The 16,591-nt window shown below is 47.7% G+C and overlaps 2 protein-coding genes across 2 annotated transcripts in view; both read left to right on the forward strand.

Annotated features, from left to right (window-relative positions):
- LEMD2 (LEM domain nuclear envelope protein 2) overlaps positions 1-12,836 on the forward strand; it is a 13,267-nt gene extending 431 nt beyond the window's left edge. Inside the window, exons 2-10 of the mRNA XM_035893738.1 lie at positions 6-1,360; positions 2,689-2,729; positions 3,434-3,509; positions 4,772-4,848; positions 5,499-5,578; positions 7,943-8,088; positions 9,137-9,238; positions 9,330-9,432; positions 10,615-12,836. Coding sequence (XP_035749631.1) covers positions 6-1,360; positions 2,689-2,729; positions 3,434-3,509; positions 4,772-4,848; positions 5,499-5,578; positions 7,943-8,088; positions 9,137-9,238; positions 9,330-9,432; positions 10,615-10,780 — 2,146 coding nt within the window. The 3' untranslated portion in view covers positions 10,781-12,836. The remainder of the gene's footprint in view (positions 1-5; positions 1,361-2,688; positions 2,730-3,433; positions 3,510-4,771; positions 4,849-5,498; positions 5,579-7,942; positions 8,089-9,136; positions 9,239-9,329; positions 9,433-10,614) is intronic.
- Positions 12,837-13,779: 943 nt separating this feature from the next.
- IP6K3 (inositol hexakisphosphate kinase 3) overlaps positions 13,780-16,591 on the forward strand; it is a 21,646-nt gene continuing 18,834 nt past the window's right edge. The window contains exons 1-2 of the mRNA XM_009638200.2: positions 13,780-14,044; positions 14,827-15,012. The gene's annotated coding sequence lies outside the window, so the exon portion shown is untranslated. The remainder of the gene's footprint in view (positions 14,045-14,826; positions 15,013-16,591) is intronic.

Consider the following 16,591-nt stretch of genomic DNA (forward strand, 5'->3'; position numbering starts at 1 on the left):
TCCTGGGGGGACTCGCGGGGGTCCCCCCCGGGCCGGGGCGGAGGGCTCGGCTCCAGGGCTGAGGTGGGCCTGTCCCGGGACAGCTTTGGGGGGCTGAGCCCCTCGGCACAGTGGGGGACGTCTGTAGAGAGAGGTGGGGGGTCTGGGGCCGGGCTGGGGACATCCCTGGGTGGGCTTGGGGGGCTGAGCACCCCCTCCCAGTGGGACACGTCTATAGAGAGAAGTGGGGGCCTTGGGGCTGGACTGGGGACGTCCCTGGATGGGCTTGGGGGGCTGAGCACCCCCTCCCAGTGGGACGCATCTGCAGAGAAAAGTGGGGGGCCTGGGGCTTGGTCAAAGCCATACCTGGATAGGTCTGGGGGGCAGAGCTCCGCGTCCCAGTGGTACACGTCTGCGGAGAGAAGCAGGGGGCTCAGCACTGGGCTGGGGGCGTCCCTGGATGGGTTTCAGGGGCCAAGCTCCACGTCCCAATGGAGCACGTTTACAGAGAGAAGTGAGGAGCTCGGCGCTGGGTCAGAGCCATCCCTGGATAGATCTGGGGGGCTGAGCCCCACATCTCAATGGTACACATCTGCAGAGAGAAGCAGGGGGCTCAGCAGTGGGCTGGGGGCATCCCTGGATGGGTTTCGGGAGTCAAACCCCACATCCCAGTGGAGCACATCTGCAGAGAGAAGTGGGGGGCTTGGCATCAGGGCTGGCTCAGGGACATCCGTGGGTGGGGTTGGGGGGCTGAGCTCCGCGTCCTCCTGGGGTACCTCCACAGGCAGGAGTGGGGGGCTCAGCTCCAAACCCCTTTCCAGCAATGAGAGCGGGGGTCTGAAGCCCAGGAGTCGTTGGGGCACGTCAGGAGGAGGAATTGGGGGGCAGAGCTCCCGAGCTCAGTGGGAGACAGCAGGGGAAAGGAAGGGGCTCTTCTCTAACAGCTCATGGAGGCGGGAAAGCGAGGTGACACCCAGCACCCACTGGGGCAGCTCGGTGGGACCTGGGGCATTGAGTCACCAGTTTGGGAGAGGGAAGGAGGACTTGGCTTCCAGTGTTCGGAAGGAGGCAGACAGGGAGCTGAACCCCAGCAGCCGGCGAGGGGGCTTGATCTGGCGGTTCCCATGGAGGGCTACGAGCGATGCGGGGCTGGCCTCGGGGAGCCGGTGGGAAGCATCGGGAGCAGGGCAGGGAGTAACCGCCCGCACTCACTTGTTGCGGTCAGCCCCCAAGCAGCAGACGGAAGGAAAAGGCAAAGGCCTGGAATACTACCTCTCCCAGTTCCTTTGCCTCGCCAGCTTTGTTCTGCTGATGATTTTTCTGGGCATCCTCGTGGTGAAGATGATTGGGTCAGGCTGGCTTGACAGGAGAGAGGAGAACTGTACGTGCACTGGTTTAATCTGAGTTTTAAACTTTAGTCTTCACCTTTCTTTTCTGCTTTCCCTTTGTTACTTCCATCGCATTTATCGTTCTCATTGCCGTAACCTGACATCTTTGCTTCTGTCCCCATTTCTATCTCCACTTGCCCATGGGAAACCTTGTTAGTCATGGAGAGTAAGTCAAGTGTCTGCTTTTTTTCAAAAGAGTTTGGCCTTCGGTTCTTCAAAACCCTGGGGTTTATGGAGAGTGACGTTCCTGCTAGGCCAAGGACATATTTTATGATTGTCCCTTGTGTAACGTAACATCTGCGTAATTCCCCATTGTGTGTTTTGATGTGTTTTAATGTTGGCCTCATCAAAGCTTGGCCCTTCGTGGACTTTTATCCTGGCCATGTGGGAAGTACAGCAGTTGAATTGGTGCTTGGGCCCTTCAAGTGTGGCAGAGCTTCCATGAGCGATGAAAAGGGGCTTCCCTGTCGCCCAGTTTTTAAAGCAGAGTTCCTCAGCAGATGGAAATGTTGTCTTTTTGTGGCTTTGAACTGAAAGGTTTGGGGAGTGGTTGGGAAGGTGGTGAGTCCAGAAACTCGGCACGCTGTGCCTGTAGGTGTTTGTGCACTTCGCATGGGCTGGGAAAGCTGTTTCCTGCTTCCTCAAAGAATAAAACTCTGCAATGTCACAGAATTTCTGATGCGCCCTGTACAACTTTGTTAGGTGTTTTGATGGTATTTTGAAGCACGAAATCTTGCAGCACAGCTGCAAATTTTTTAAATCCTCAGGTAGTTAAGATTGCTAGAAAGTGCTGCATGGTGGACGGCGGCTGGTGTATATCCAGTTGTCGGGGCGGGAGGAAGCTGTTAAACCAGCGGCTGTAATCTGCAGGGCTAACAGCTCCAACTAAAATAAATCCTCTGCTTTTGCCTTGAGGAGGCTTGATTTAAATCCCTGTTACCACCGTGATATTTCAGGTGACCGTGGCGTGCAGCGAATGGCATTACTGGATTGTAAAAGATCAGTGCAAAGCAGCGGGCAGTGAAGGAGCATGAAACACCTACTTAAACAGGAGCTGTTAAAACATTCACAGCCCAGTTGTTACTTTCCAGCTGAACAGGGTTCATCATTTGCACCCCTTTTTATTTGTTTTGCTTTCAGGCTGCCTACCAAAGCAGCCCTTTGAATGCGCTATTTGCATAGCGAGGTACTGTGTAGAGGGAGATTAAGAATAGCAAAATCAGGCTTTAAAGTAGAACCTTCTTTTAAAAAGATAATTACTTTCTTGATCAAAGCTCTTGTTTTGCAGCCAGCTAACTCGCCCTCCCCTTCTCTCTCATAGTTAATCTCTTGCCTGTGGATTGTGAGAAAAGCACGGATGATGTAAGCATATATTTATTTATCTTCAAGTATTGTGGACAGGGGATTTTCACAGAAGAGTAATTATTCTAGGTAACTTCCACCGATATCAGTATCACTGTGAAATGACTAGTTCTGTCGTTTTACAGAAAAATTGTGACTTGATGAGTTGGAATTAATGAGCCGGATTAAATTAGGACTTTATATGAACTCGAAAGATAAAAATTTAAATTCCCAATTATGTGAATCAATTTCTTTAATGGTTGTAACAGAAGTGATATTGGTTTGCAATAAAGCTGTGTTCAGCCTTAACAATGCAAGATTTAATCCCACTAATTCCTTGAACTCCGTCATAAAGTGTGTGTACAGCCCGGTTTCTTTTGTCAGAATTATTATTAGGAGAGAGGAAGATTTTGGATTGGATTCAGAGTTACGGTTAGTCTCCTGTTCTGGAGGGGAAAAAAAAAATCCATCCATGGGTGGTCAGATGGGGTGTCTAGTGGGGCTGCCTGGGCTGGGGGAGCTGGTGGCACTTTCAGAGGATGCGCTGGCTGGCTTGTGGCTCAGAAACTGTAGCTCTTTGCTGCAGGTGTGCTTAATTTGAAGTAGTGGTGCATGACTGAGCCAAACCCCGCTGCTGGTATTTTGGTTTGGTATTTTTAGCGAGTCTGACCACTCTCCTGTTGCTGCCAGTCTGTTCATGTTTGTTACCTGTTTCTGACTTGCAGTTCTGTCAAGCTAAACAGAAGGACATAATAATGAAGGTGCTGCACGAGTTGTATAACTACTTGTCCATACAAGCTGGTAAGTTCCAACCGTCATTATAAACCACTTAAGAGCATTCAGCAAACCGCCTCTCCCAGCTGTCTGGACATTTTTAACCTCAGTTGGAAGAGAGGGGTTTATGGAACAGTCAGTTCCACTTGAAGAGCTCTGAAAAAATCAGGTAATAGAAAAACAGAAAAAAAGATGTGTTTATTTTTATTCTGAATAGTGCTTAGCTAATGCACTCCTATCACTGTGCTCTTGTGGAGTGGTCCTTATTTGCACTTGATATATTGGGAATTTGAGGTAGAAATATTCTGTTTTCTGGTTCTTTTCTACCAGCATCTTGAAATTGTCTTCAAGACACTCAGAGCCAGTAAGTTTAAGCTGGTGTGTTCTCACAAATAAAGTTAAAGCAACTTAAGAAATTGCCAGCTCTCTGCTGAAATGTGGCAGCTGATTATGTGAGTGCCTCTATTTTTTCTCAGTGCAGAGTAAGACAGGCTGAAGAGTTAACTGAGTGCAGTAGTTCAGCTAGTCTCTACTACCTATGAGAAAACCTGGTCCATAACTAGTAGTTTGTGATAGCGAAGGCTGCTTGAAAGTCAGTGGATGAGTAGAAACTTGTTCAGCAAGATGTAGAACAGTGTTAATCAGTAAAAGTGCTTAAGTTCCATTTTCAAGTGCTTAAGTTCCATTTTCTAGATTTCAGACCTCAACAAGGCTGAAGCCTTCAGATACTTGAGCTTCACAGAATTTCTAAATCTTTTCAAATCAGGCTTCGGCACCTGCAGAATTTCCACCAATTTTACAGTCTCCCAGCACATTGTTTAGTCAACTTTGTGAAGCAAGATTTAGAAGTTTAGTTCCTCGCCAGCATTTCTCTGCCTAGGTAACAGGTAGAGCTGTGATTTAGGCTCCTTCGAAGCATTTTGAATGCTGATCATTAACTCCACCGCCGCAGTCTTTGATACCTGATAGAAGGAGCCCCTATGCAGGGCTTATGTACTCTGCAAGGGGGAGAAAGAGTATTTTCTTCCCCTCATTCTGTGTTGAGTAGCTCACACACTGAAGCACGAGGTTTGATTGCCCTTACCCAACCTATATGCAGTGCTTGAGCATTTTATTAGTAGTCATAATCTTATCAGCCTACAGTATAAATCTTACCTTGTAATCATTTTGCCCAGAGCTATAGTCGATTTTAAAGGATAGCACTTCCAGACAGTTCAGTGTATTTCTGAACTGTTCAAGGGCTTTTTTTTTTTTTTTAAACATTATTTCTATTTAACTTTTTTTACCAGGTAATTTTGAATGTGGAAACCCTGAGAATCTAAAAAGCAAATGCATTTGGGTTAGTGAAGCAAAGGATCACGTGCTGGTGAGTAGGCTGTGAACAGCTATTGTTATAACATAGTGCTTAGTCTCTTGTAAGGCAATAAATAATAGATACTAAAGCAATTCACCATCTGTTTTACTTCCTCCTCCTGTTTTGATTCTTTCCCATATCTCTTGCTTCCCCTTTGGCCAGTCCTGTTCTCAGCAGTTCTTTTGAAAGTAATCTTCTCCTACATCTCTGATTCAGCCCCTGTAAATCTAACTTAATGGTTTGTTGTTTCACCATAGTCATCAGTCTTCTGAAACCAGAAATTTCCCTGGATTGAGGGCTGGGCAGAAGAAGGATTTTTCTATACCCCAAAGTGTCAGAAGACAGACTGCTTTGATCTAGCATTCCATTTCTTTCATGGTAAACTGTCAGTAAGATTATGTTGTATTTAGTGGTTAGTCTTAACAGTCCAGGATAGTGTTATTTTACAGAGTGCTTCATGCATCATCTACCATAGTCAGAAGACTTTAGTCCAGACAGACCTTCAGATTTAGTTCTCCTTCCTCCAGTTTGCAGAATTATGATTAGAATTAACCTGGGGACAGACTGTACAGAATGAATTCTCCCACTACTGTAACGAAATAATGTTACTCAGTATTTTAAATGAATGGAGAACTAATCTTCTTATGAATTCTTTCGGACAGAATATAACCGGTAGTTCCCCACAGAAGTTTGAAGCTGCCTTGCACTGGATACTAAACAGTAACAAGGATTTGGGAATATGGTAAGTGGAAGCCCACTGTGTCCAAATTGTGTTTCTTGGTGTTGGCTGATATATAATTTGACATCCTCTGTGGCGGGCCCTAAAAGCTCCCATACCTTGTTAGATTTCAGGAGATAATCTGGGATTGGCTTTGTCAGTGCTTGCTAGGCAAGCTTCCAAATGAAAAGTACATCCCTGCAGCAAAAATTGGCAACTGAGCTCATTCCTTGGGAGTCTGTTTCCCAGCCTTTGCACTGGGGGACATTGCGTTCACGAACGTGTTGTCTTGCCGATGAGGCACAAATCTGAGGTCAGGGCTGCTTGTGGCTGTCCTGTTATGTTGTGCTTCCTGGAAGGTTTAGAAGTGGTGGTTCTGGTGTCCTGTCCATGGTCCTGTGACTACTGTACTCTTGTTAAACTTGCCCATATACTCACTTTTCCCAAGATACCTTTTATTCAGTATGATTACTGTAGGCAGAGCTTCAATATTGTGTGGAGCTGCATCCTTTGACCAAAAGGTTTATTGGGCAGCAAAGCACTCTCAGTGGGTAACATCACCCACGCTTTGGGATCCTTTGGAGCAAGTCCCGATGAGGACGAGAGGAAAGTGGATTGTTGAGTGGTATCTTTTCTTCAGTATCTGTTGTCTTTTTGGCAGAACATACAATACACGTTAAAATGAATGGTCTGACCGACTACGTAGGGTGTCGGTCAGTCATCGGTGGGGCTTTTTTCTCTTGGGTTTTTCAGCTAGCTGTCTGTCTAGTCCATGAGAAATAGCAGAAATACTGGGTTGGGTTTTTTTTTCAGGTAAAAAAAAATACATCATTCAGACCATAACCTAATGAAAGCCTGTTATCCAGAGTCTGCAGACATCATTATCTTCCACCGGGAAGTGTGGGCTGCCTCCAGTCTGTGTTAACTCTGAAGTCTAACATTTGTTTGCATTTTAACATTGCTAAATGTATCTCTGATTAAATGAATTGTAACAGTAGTAACGCTGGAGTTGGTGGGCATAGCTCGTATGAATTCCCACTGCTCGATTTTCTCTAAAAAATTTCTGCAGCTGCTGCTGTGATCTAAGGATCAGACAGTGTCTACTGCTTTGATTATTGGTGTGTGGCAAATTCCCAGGACAGGACATAGTTTCCTTAGTGGCAGGTTTGGATTTGTAGGTGGGCTGGGATCCAGAGTTTTCAAATTCATGTTTTTATACAGGAGCACTGCTCATGTCAGGAGCTGTGTGATACAATATACTCCCATTTTTTTTATTTTCATAATTAGCAACTTTGCCGGCTGTTCACTGAATGGATCCACTTTCACTAAGTCTGCAAAGAAGGACGAGTGTTCAGCATGCTTAAAAACCTGCGGGTGGCATTTTTAGCAAACGCTACGTGAGATTATTTTTCTAGGTGCTAGTCTGAGAGGCAGAACTGAAAATGAGCTCTGCGCTGGGTGATTCTGCTGCATATTTTAAATATTTTCATGGAATTTGGATTGTAAATAAGACAAGGGGGTGGGAAACAACTGTGTGTCTCCAGCTACTGTGGAATCCAGTAACCAAATACAAGCTGTCAGCAGTTTTTGAGCTGTGCACTAGTAAATTGAAAAAATGTCTTTGTCTAATAGGTTATTCATTGCAAACCTAGAATGAATTAGTAGCTTAAAAAACCAAAATCCCCTTTAGTCCAATTCCTCTGAATCTGATGGCTCTCACTTGGATGACTTGATGCCTGTTGGCTAAGAGTTTCTAATAAGGAAACCGCATCAGTGTAGATCTGTATATAAAGAAGTGAGTTAAAAGCGTATCGGGTAGCACAGCAGGTGTGTAGAAGTGATTTTGCAGGAGGATGTGTTATCGATTTTGCCATGAATGCTTTCCGAGGGTGTGTCTGTTCCTCGCTGCAGATACAGTTGATGCATTGTCACTTTTCTAGCTAAACTGTTTATGCTCATCTGTACTGAGGAAAACAGCACAACCTCCACGGACATTCGCAGTCTCCCTCAACTGCTCTCTCTGCAATTGCTGATGAGTGACTCAGTAAACATTTCCATTTCTCTGTGCTGGGAGGTGGGAATCCAATTTAAAGTTTAATCTTCTGCACGCTGAGAGGTGCTGTCAAAGAGTCTGCAGAGGGAGACTTCAGTTTAGCAGCGGGAGTTCCAGCCCTGCTGCCTTTTCTAAAGCCATATCCATTCCTTGCTAAGCAGCCAGTCCCAAAATGTTCTGGAAAGACGAGCTGCAAGGATGTTGTTGTATTTTCTATGTGGTGTACAGAACAGAGTTACTGCATCTGCAGTCTGTTTGTTCTCCCTGTCTTGATTAAAGACTGCAGTTGGAGTGTCTGCTCCCTTCTGTGAAGATTTTCTGCCTCTTCCCATCAGGTTGAAAGGCAGAGACCTTTCGGAACCAGTTACCAAAGTGGAAGAAGTGTTCTGTCTCGAATCGGCCCATCCTCAGATGGGGCTCGGCTGCCGTTTCCGTCGGGCAGTGGTCACTGCCATTATGAACCTTTTCCTGTTTTTCTGGAGTAAGTTGTTGGTGTTAGTAATCAGCTTCTCCCCTTGCTAGCCGTAGGGATGAACCCATGCACGCACACACCTTCTCCTAGGCGTATGAAATTACTAACAGAGGTGAAATAAATCTGCTGATGAGTTAATTTCTAATTAACCTTTGTTCTGGCAGCAGAGGGAGACCTGTAGACCTGCTCTTGTGCTGTGAGTGCTTAACACTTACTTTAAATCAGCAAGCTGATTAGCTATCTGGGTATTGCTCAAGTACTCATCGCTATGGTCTGCAAAATAAGTATGTTAACCTACCTAAAAGATTCATTTTTTCCTCTCTTGTACTAAGCTGCAAAGTCTTCTAGCCTCTTTAATGATGACTTGTAGCATTTCAGTGTTAGAGGTTTTATTGGAATAGTCTGTCATGCCCCAGCTGAGACAGAGGTCTTACTGAGCAAAGTGATAACGAGAGATGAGTGTTGACTAGAAGAGTTTATAATCTAGCCAGACAAGGTGGGGGTGAAAGGGGATAGTTATGTTTATTGTAGAGACTGAGATACTGAAGTTAGCTCATGTCATAGCGGGGGCATTTGTCAGTGCTAAACCTTCAATATAGATCTCCTGAATTTCGGGCTGGTGCTGGAGCCCCAGGCTTTATTTCCTTATCAAGCAGCTATCTTCGGAGCAGTGGAGCTTGACAGTCTTCCTAAGTGATTATTGTGGGGGAGGCCTCTAGCAAAGAGATAGCTCGGGGACTTGGAGAATTGAAGCCCTGTGATTGTGCTGAGGTTTCTGGTGTGGGGGGAAAAAAAACCTCTGTGACGAGGCCTTCCAACCACCTCTTCCCACATGCAGGCGTGCTCTTCTGCTGCAGGTGTTGTCAGTACCAGGGTCTTTGTGGGGCGCAGCTGCACTGGCGAATAAAATGAATTGCTTGGATTCAGTTCCAAGCAGCCCTGGGTAGCAGGGAGTAAAAGCTGCCTCTGGGGAGAGGCAGTGTCAGAAATAAACTGCTAGCATCCAGCAAGTACACATCTGTCAGTTATTGAATTCCGTTTGTTTTTATTCTTCTAGGTCTGATAACTCTTTGGGGGATCCTGATCTTCCTTAGGTATCGCTGGCGGAAGATGGAGGAAGAGGAACAAGCCATGTATGATATGGTGAAGAAGATCATAGGTAGAATCCAGTAGCTGTGTAAATGCAAGTAGCCCTGTTCTTCTCTCTGCAATGTTGAGGTCTCTCACTGTTTTGTCCTCCTGCCCTCCAGCTGTTGTCCAGGACCACTACAAGGAATGGGAACGGAATTTGGAACGTTACCCCTACGTTGGCATTTTCCACGTTCGGGACAGCCTCATCCCTCCTCAGAGCAGGTGAGCTGAATTTTATTCATTAAGGAGGGCTGTCAGTGTGATGGTATTCAGCTCAGCTAAAAACCACAGTTACGGGGCAGCAGACCATGAGCAGACAATTGATGGGAAGCTGGACTGCAAGAAGAGTCTGTCTGGCCTTTCGGTTTATAAAGGATTTTGACATAATTCAGGCTATGTCTTAACCTGCTGCAGATTAATGTGACAGTCCCAGGGCTGATATTTTGTGCAGTCACACAGGTGTATTGTCATTGTTCTATCAAACACTAATTGGATTTTGTTTTGCTTGGGCATGGAGCATCTGATTTTCTCTCCTTCATCTAACGTGTGTAGGATGCGATCCTCTTTCTCAGCCGTCATCCCTTATTCTCCAGACAGGTGCCGTGCTTTTCAGGACAAACCTCCCCACGAGTCGAATAGGGTATTGGGCTCTTCTGAAGTGCTTGTGTACGTTGCTGCCTGGAAAGTTACCAGTTTGAGCTGGGCAGCTTCGGAAGGGAGATCCAGTGAAATGGCTGGTCTTGGGGCTTTTTAAAAAAGGAATTGTGGTCGAGACTCCAGGGGTGGTGGGGCCAGAGGGCTGCAGCCTGGGTCTCGGTGGGTTATGTGCCGCTTGCTTCATCTCTTGCAGGAAAACGTTTCTTGTGTTCTGATTAAATGAGCTACTTTTGTTCTCCTAACGGCACAGAACGCTACCTGTGCTGCAGACTTTTAAACATTCTCACCCTTTATCAGTCATGATACCACTACTAGGAAGAGGAGTTATTTCAGCTGTTTGGAACCAATCTCTCTGTGTGTGGTACCCAAAATTACTAGACACTGATTCAAAACTGGGGTGAACTTCAGTTTGTCTTCCCTGGTCTGAGCTCTCTCTGCATGCCGGAAGAGTGAGGGCAATTTGCTAATTGAGTCCCTTTGTGATATGAATTGACCTTGAAATCCAGGGCAATCATCAATTACCAGTACTGACAGAGGGTCTCATCTTCTGCCCCCAGGCAGGACCTGTGTTTTAATGTCCTGAAATCGCTTCTAAGCCAGAATTCTGGTTTAATCTCCTTTACGGTCTGTGCAGGAAACAGGAGGCAGCTAGCAGTAGCTTGATCAGCAGCCACAATTGCTGCAAGCAGGAAAGCACAATGACGATAGGATTCTAATTTATTTTCTTTTTGTTGCTGTTCCTTGCAGAAAAAAAATGAAGCGGGTCTGGGAGAGAGCTGTGGACTTTCTGGCTTCAAATGAGTCACGGATTCAGACAGAGTCGCACAGAATAGCAGGAGAAGATATGCTTGTGTGGAGATGGACTCAGCCTTCTTACGTCTCGGATTCAGAGGAGAAGTTTAGCAACTGTTGATATGGACCTCTGCAAGGGGACAGTCCCTTCCCTGGTGGTGGGAAAGAACAGGTCAACAGTCCTAATCTCCTAGGGTTGGGGATTGCACGTATCTGTTTGCTCTTCTTTCTGAAAATCTTCACAAACAAAAATTCAGGGCAATAACGTTGGCTTGGAAAGAAGATGGGTTTGAGCTGGTGGGAAGCTAGAATCGCACCAAAGTTTGCCTTCCAGCAGATACCTGGCTTCTGTAGGCAAGCAAAGCTGGAACAACTTTTTTAAAAGAAAAAAAAAAAAAAAGCATACCTAATATTGAGGGACTTAGGGTCTCTCTGACAAAGGTTAAGTGCTTCAAATTTGACCTCAATTCTGCAAAGGCCAACTGGTGGTAATGTCCATCAGGGAATGTGTTTAAAGAAGATTTAACATTTCCCATGGAAACATTGGGGTGGCAGTGAAGATGCATTTTGTTACAATTTGTTTTTATCAGTACAAAGACAGTGATGAAAGCACTTGCTGCTTCCTAATGAGGAAAACTTTTGTGTCGGCTTCACCCATTAAAAATGGGGGAGAGGGGAGAAAAGTCAGGTGAAGGTGATCGTAGAGGGAGGGCAGTCTGACGTGCCTTGGTGGTTTGGGCTGGGTTGGGTGGGATGGCAGGGTGGCTGTGACCCTGTTACACTTTTTAAGTCTGCAGTCTGTGTGCTTTATGATTTCTGGGGGGTGTGAGGGGGGTGGGGAATTTGGGTAGAAAATAAAGGATATAGGAAGCTTCCAAAAGCTCTTTCTTGTGGTTACAGCCAAAGGGACTGCTTCATGGGCTATTAAAGAGCAGCTTTGGAAAGGCTTTTAGGGCTGAATGTATATGTTTATCCTGGGCAGCTGCAATGTGTGTGCTGTGTGTCAGAGCAGAGATACACCATGCATGGAGTGTCAGTACAGGGATTGCCAAGTCGATGTTCCGGCAGCCTCACAGGAGGTACAAGGAGCAGCGATGAATCCTCTGTTCGTGCTGCAGGCATCGGATTTTGTATCTATAATCATTTGGTTACTTAAGTTTCTTTTTATGTCCAGCAAACGAGTGTTTGTTTCAAAGAAAATAGCACCAGTGTGTGGCAGTTTAGGCTAGGCAGAGATACTGCTAATCTGCTCTTCCTAATATTGTGAAACAGCTGTCCAGCTCACCACTCAGACAGCAGGGACCAAACTCATTGCTGGCATAAGCTAGTAAAACCCGCAGAGAGAAGCCGGCGTTGATCTGAACCCATGTAACCAGTGGATGTTGTTCTCCGTAGCGTCGCGAGTGCAGCGTGATGCTTGCCTTCATCTGACACTGGAGGCACGGGGAGCTTCCTCTCCAGGCTCTGGGTTGGCTTAGGACGGCTGCCGAAGCCCTGCTCCCTGCTTTGCAGGCTGCTGATGCCACGTACAAGGTGGGTTCCTTGTGCCGGTCCCTGCTCGCCTCCCGGTATGAAGTCTGCGCTTCTCTGCCCCACTGGTGGCTTTGGTGAGGTTTTGCACCTACGCACCCCGCAGGCTGCTGCGGGAGGACTGCAGAGACTCCTTACGTGCCTCCTGCTCGTGGTCATCGACTAAAATGAGTGGAGAGAGTGGATTTCTCTAGGAACAAAACACAGGGAGGTCTTTCCCATTAAATGGGAAATATCCTGGGTGGAATTGACTCTTGCCCCGTATTTTCTTTTTGGTTGCAAAGGTCGGGTGTTTGAACAGACGAGGAGACTCAACAGCTGTCTTCAAGACAATGACCAGCTTCCTCTGTTAATAAAATAGGGGATAAAGTGAAGGCAGCCTCGATTTTTCTAAAATGTTGTAACCAGATCATCACTGGTGCCATAGAAGTTTTAGCGAACACCGGTGCCTACATTCTTAAGCCTTTTTAAAATACTTGTGGGGTTTGGGTTAGCGTTTTTTAACCGTCCAAATCCAGCAGTGAAGAGTCAGGCATTGCAGTCATCTTTTTGTATTAGACTTGTTTTTGTAGAATAAATTTCACTGGCTTGGTGCTGTTTATTACATGTTCAATTTAGCTCTGTAAACCAATATATAAAATAAATTTATTACAAATAATTTGTTACCTTTATTCTTTTATTGAGGGAGTCACAGGTTGTTCCAAGTGCTTTCGCTCAGGCAGATCAAATAGATCCTGCTCCGGGGAGTTGATGGTTTCTAAGAATAAGACTGAAGATGGCACGGGGATTGCATGACAGCCTAACGAGACAGCGCGGACCCTTGTGACGCTCGGTGATCTCGGCGTGATAGCCAGCAGCCTTGAGTGTTTGGTTGCAAATTAAATCTGTGTTTTGGGAATAGTTGGCATTAAGCAGAGGTGTGTATGAAAAGCAGTTAGCTTGTTTAGCTGCATTTTGAAGAGATTGACAGCTTGGAGGGTTGTGAAACTGTAAATAGTAGTTTAACAGGTTGATCGGTATCCCTGTGGCCCGTCGTAAAACAGTTATTTAAAGCAGGGAATGGGATGGTGCAATAAGTCCTTGGTAACTGAGTGAGGGTGCCTCAAGCTTCCTGTGTTTTGCATTTGTCCTCTGAAAGGCAGATCCCTCACACGTTGGGTGTCTGAAGTCAGCAGCCGCTGCAGAAAATCTTGGCTGGTCCAAGCTGCTGGTCCTGTGTGTTGTGGCATCCTCAGGCTGTGGTTCGCTCACCTGGTTTCTGGGATGGGATGGGAAGTGCCAGTTGATGGTGCGGGAAGACTGGGAAGTAATAAGGGTGTTGGATAGAGCGCTGGGGTGGGATGGGTGTCCTTTCCTGTCCTTGGTCCCAGGCTGTTGCTTGCCACTGGACACATCGCTTCCCTCCTTGTGTCCCAAGGGTTAATACACTTTAAGCAAGGCTATTACAAAAGCACTGTAAAAGGGGGGATATTTACATCAAGGAAGAAGGCAGAAAGTCAAGTCTTCGACTATTTACCAGCTCCCCAGGGTTTCCAAGGTTGCCTGGTGAGCAGAAGACGCGGTCAAGGAAGAAGGCAGAAAGTCAAGTCTTTGACTATTTACCAGCTCCCCAAGGTTTCCAAGGTTGCCTGGTGAGCAGAAGACGCGTGAGCCCGTCTCGATGGCGAGACCAAGTTGTCTTCAGGGTCTGTTTCCATGAGCATTTTCAGTTCCTCTCTCACCTGCGTGTCAGTGACTCAGAGCACGTGCTACCGCGAGCTGCGACTTCTTTGGAGCCTACTCCTGAAACGGCACGAGTGGTCCGTGAATCATCGTTGTGTAACTTCTGTGGACATGGTTGACTCACTCGTGGTTGGTAAGAGAAACGTTTAATTAATCTCATAACGTAGGTCTGGATGACAAAGGGGGAGATCTCCACCGGCACGGAGGGAGGTTGGCTCCATGGCTGCAGTGGAAGGTGGTGGGGAGCTGGCTACCTCCTCTCTGGCGCTGAGTTGTTGCTAAGGTATGGGAACAAAAGAGAGGCAAGGCTAAATCTCTCCTCTGAACCCGCATTCCTGTTCAGATGCTTTTACCCAGTCTGGGTTGCTAAGTTACAACTGAAATATATTCAAGGTTAAGAAATAGTCTTCAGTTTGGCATAATTACGTGTGCCAGAGGATGTTTGCTTTCAGCCAGGCTGCCATGATGTTTTCTGCGATAGTCTTCCCCCTGCATCCCTTCTTTCATGTGCTATCTTGAGAAGGGACTCGTTTGGTGCCACGCTCGCTGCCAAGCTCCCACTTGCTCTCTACAAACTATTGATCACTTCTGTGGTACCAGCAGTTCCCCCAGAGCCCCAGGTCCATTCAAAGAAGAGGGAATGGCTGGGTTCATCCCCCTGCCCTGCTCTCCTTACAACTTGCCTTCGCTCAACCAGAGTTGCCAACAGCCCCCTCCCACTCCTGCCAAGTATTAAGTTTCTATAAATAAATTCTCCAATGGTGGGCTGATAAAGCTATCGCATCCCCTTACTGTCAGGAAGGAAAATATGTACCAACAAGGAATCTAAAATAAAATTTGCCCTTTATCTTTTCATTTCCTGCTTCCATTTAAAGCTTTTCACATTAAATGTTTTGTCTCCTGCTGACATGACAGCTGATGCTGTGCCTTATTTATGGGGCGCGGAGTCAGGGCGCTGTGCCAGTTCTCCTGGAAAGATCAACGTGAATCGGAGAAGAAAAAGCCCGGCCAGTGAGTCCTGCCCAAAGGCACTTCCTCCGGCACGGCCCCTGTCCGAAGCAATCACTGCCCTTCATTCAGCCTTTAAAGAACGGCCTCTAGGTAGGTGTTGCAAAAGGTTTTTTGTGCACGTTAATGAACGGATCCTCACGACGGCAGAGCTCGAGGTCTCAGTCCTGTCCCCACCTCCCTACCCTCAACTGCAGAGCTCGAGGTCTCAGTCCTGTCCCCACCTCCCTACCCTCGACGGCAGAGCGCAAGGTCTCAGTTCGGCCCTGTCCACCCCCCCCTCCCCTCGACGGCAGAGCGCGAGGTCTCAGTCCTGTCCCCACCTCCCTACCCTCGGAGGTCACCAGCAGCTGTAGCGTAGACTCCAACACGGGGACCAAAGCTCTGAATTAACCCCAAAGGAGCCCAGTATTTTTGTAGGGACGCTTCTGTAAGGCTGGTGGGGTCTGAGGCAAAGCCCACAGGTGTCTGAATTGGCTCTCCAAGACGAGGAGACCCCCATGGGTTGTGGAAACCTTGCTTGACTTTGAGCTCGTCTTGCCCAGGGACAGAGTGTGCCCCCTGTGCTCCCCCATCCCCAGTTCCTGGCAGAGCAGGGGCTCCCCGGGGACGTGATCTCGGGTGGCAGGAGGACACCGGAGCCTCTGCTGATCTCCCCTCTGACGGAGGAGACCGCCTGCCATGTGTTGCTTCGCAGTGACCGGCTGTAGGGCCGGGCTCAGTGTTTACACCACTGCTCCAAAACAGCTCCTGGCGTCCAAACAACAACAGCAGAGAAAAGCACGGCTGGGCTGGTGAGGAGCTGCTGGCCAGGGACTGGCAGCAGGGCTGGGCTCGCAGGGTGCAGCTGAGCCGCTTCCATGTTAAACAGCTCAGAAATGGGCCCCAGGGCGGTCCCCGTGCTCCTTCTGGGAGAGCAGCTTCTGCTTTAGTCCCAGCCTGGGTCCCAAAGGTGCCACCAGCAGCAAGGACACCTCGACATGGGTTACGTGTGTTTGCCAGCTGGCGGTGAGGCTCCAGCACCCGCCAGCAGCACGGAGGGCATTTCCATCCCGGGGCTGGCTCGGGGTGAGGGAGGGCCCAAGCCTGGCTGCCTGGCCCAGGGGGGACTGTCCTGGCGTCACTGTGGCACCAGCAAATACGTGAGGATGGTCCAAGGTCTTTTGGGCAAGGCAAAGGGAAAAACCTGGACTGTTGGTGCCTGTGCAGGAGGGGGAAGGACAGCACAACAGCGTTGGTGTCAGCTCCCTGTGCGTCCTCCGCAGATTTTGTTGGTCTTTAGCTGCTTTTTCTTTAATATCCAAGGCAAACCTCAGTCACACGGTTTCACTCCAGCTCTCCCGCCGATATAAATTTAGTCCTTTAATGAGAGAAGTGCCCTGCACGGGCATGTCAGGATGAGGCTCAGTGGTGCTGAGGTTACCCAGGAGCCCTGGCTCACTCGAGGCACCGAGTGCCCACCCTGCCTCCAGTCCGTGCCGGGCTCGGAGAGGTTTGGAGTCAGGACTGAGGCTGCAGCTTGCAGGCTAGCCAAGGGTAATATCATCTTTGTGCCCGTAATTAGTTCCTAATTAGCATAGTTTTAATATGAGACGGAGTTGCTCTCCCCTTAGAGTGCTCTGCTTTTTAGAAGAGGCTGAGTAATTGCCTCTGCGGCTCTGCGGCCGTTCGG

This window comes from Egretta garzetta, unplaced genomic scaffold, assembly GCF_000687185.1.
Source record: "Egretta garzetta isolate BGI_Z169 unplaced genomic scaffold, ASM68718v1 scaffold105, whole genome shotgun sequence".
Classification (NCBI taxonomy): domain Eukaryota; kingdom Metazoa; phylum Chordata; class Aves; order Pelecaniformes; family Ardeidae; genus Egretta; species Egretta garzetta.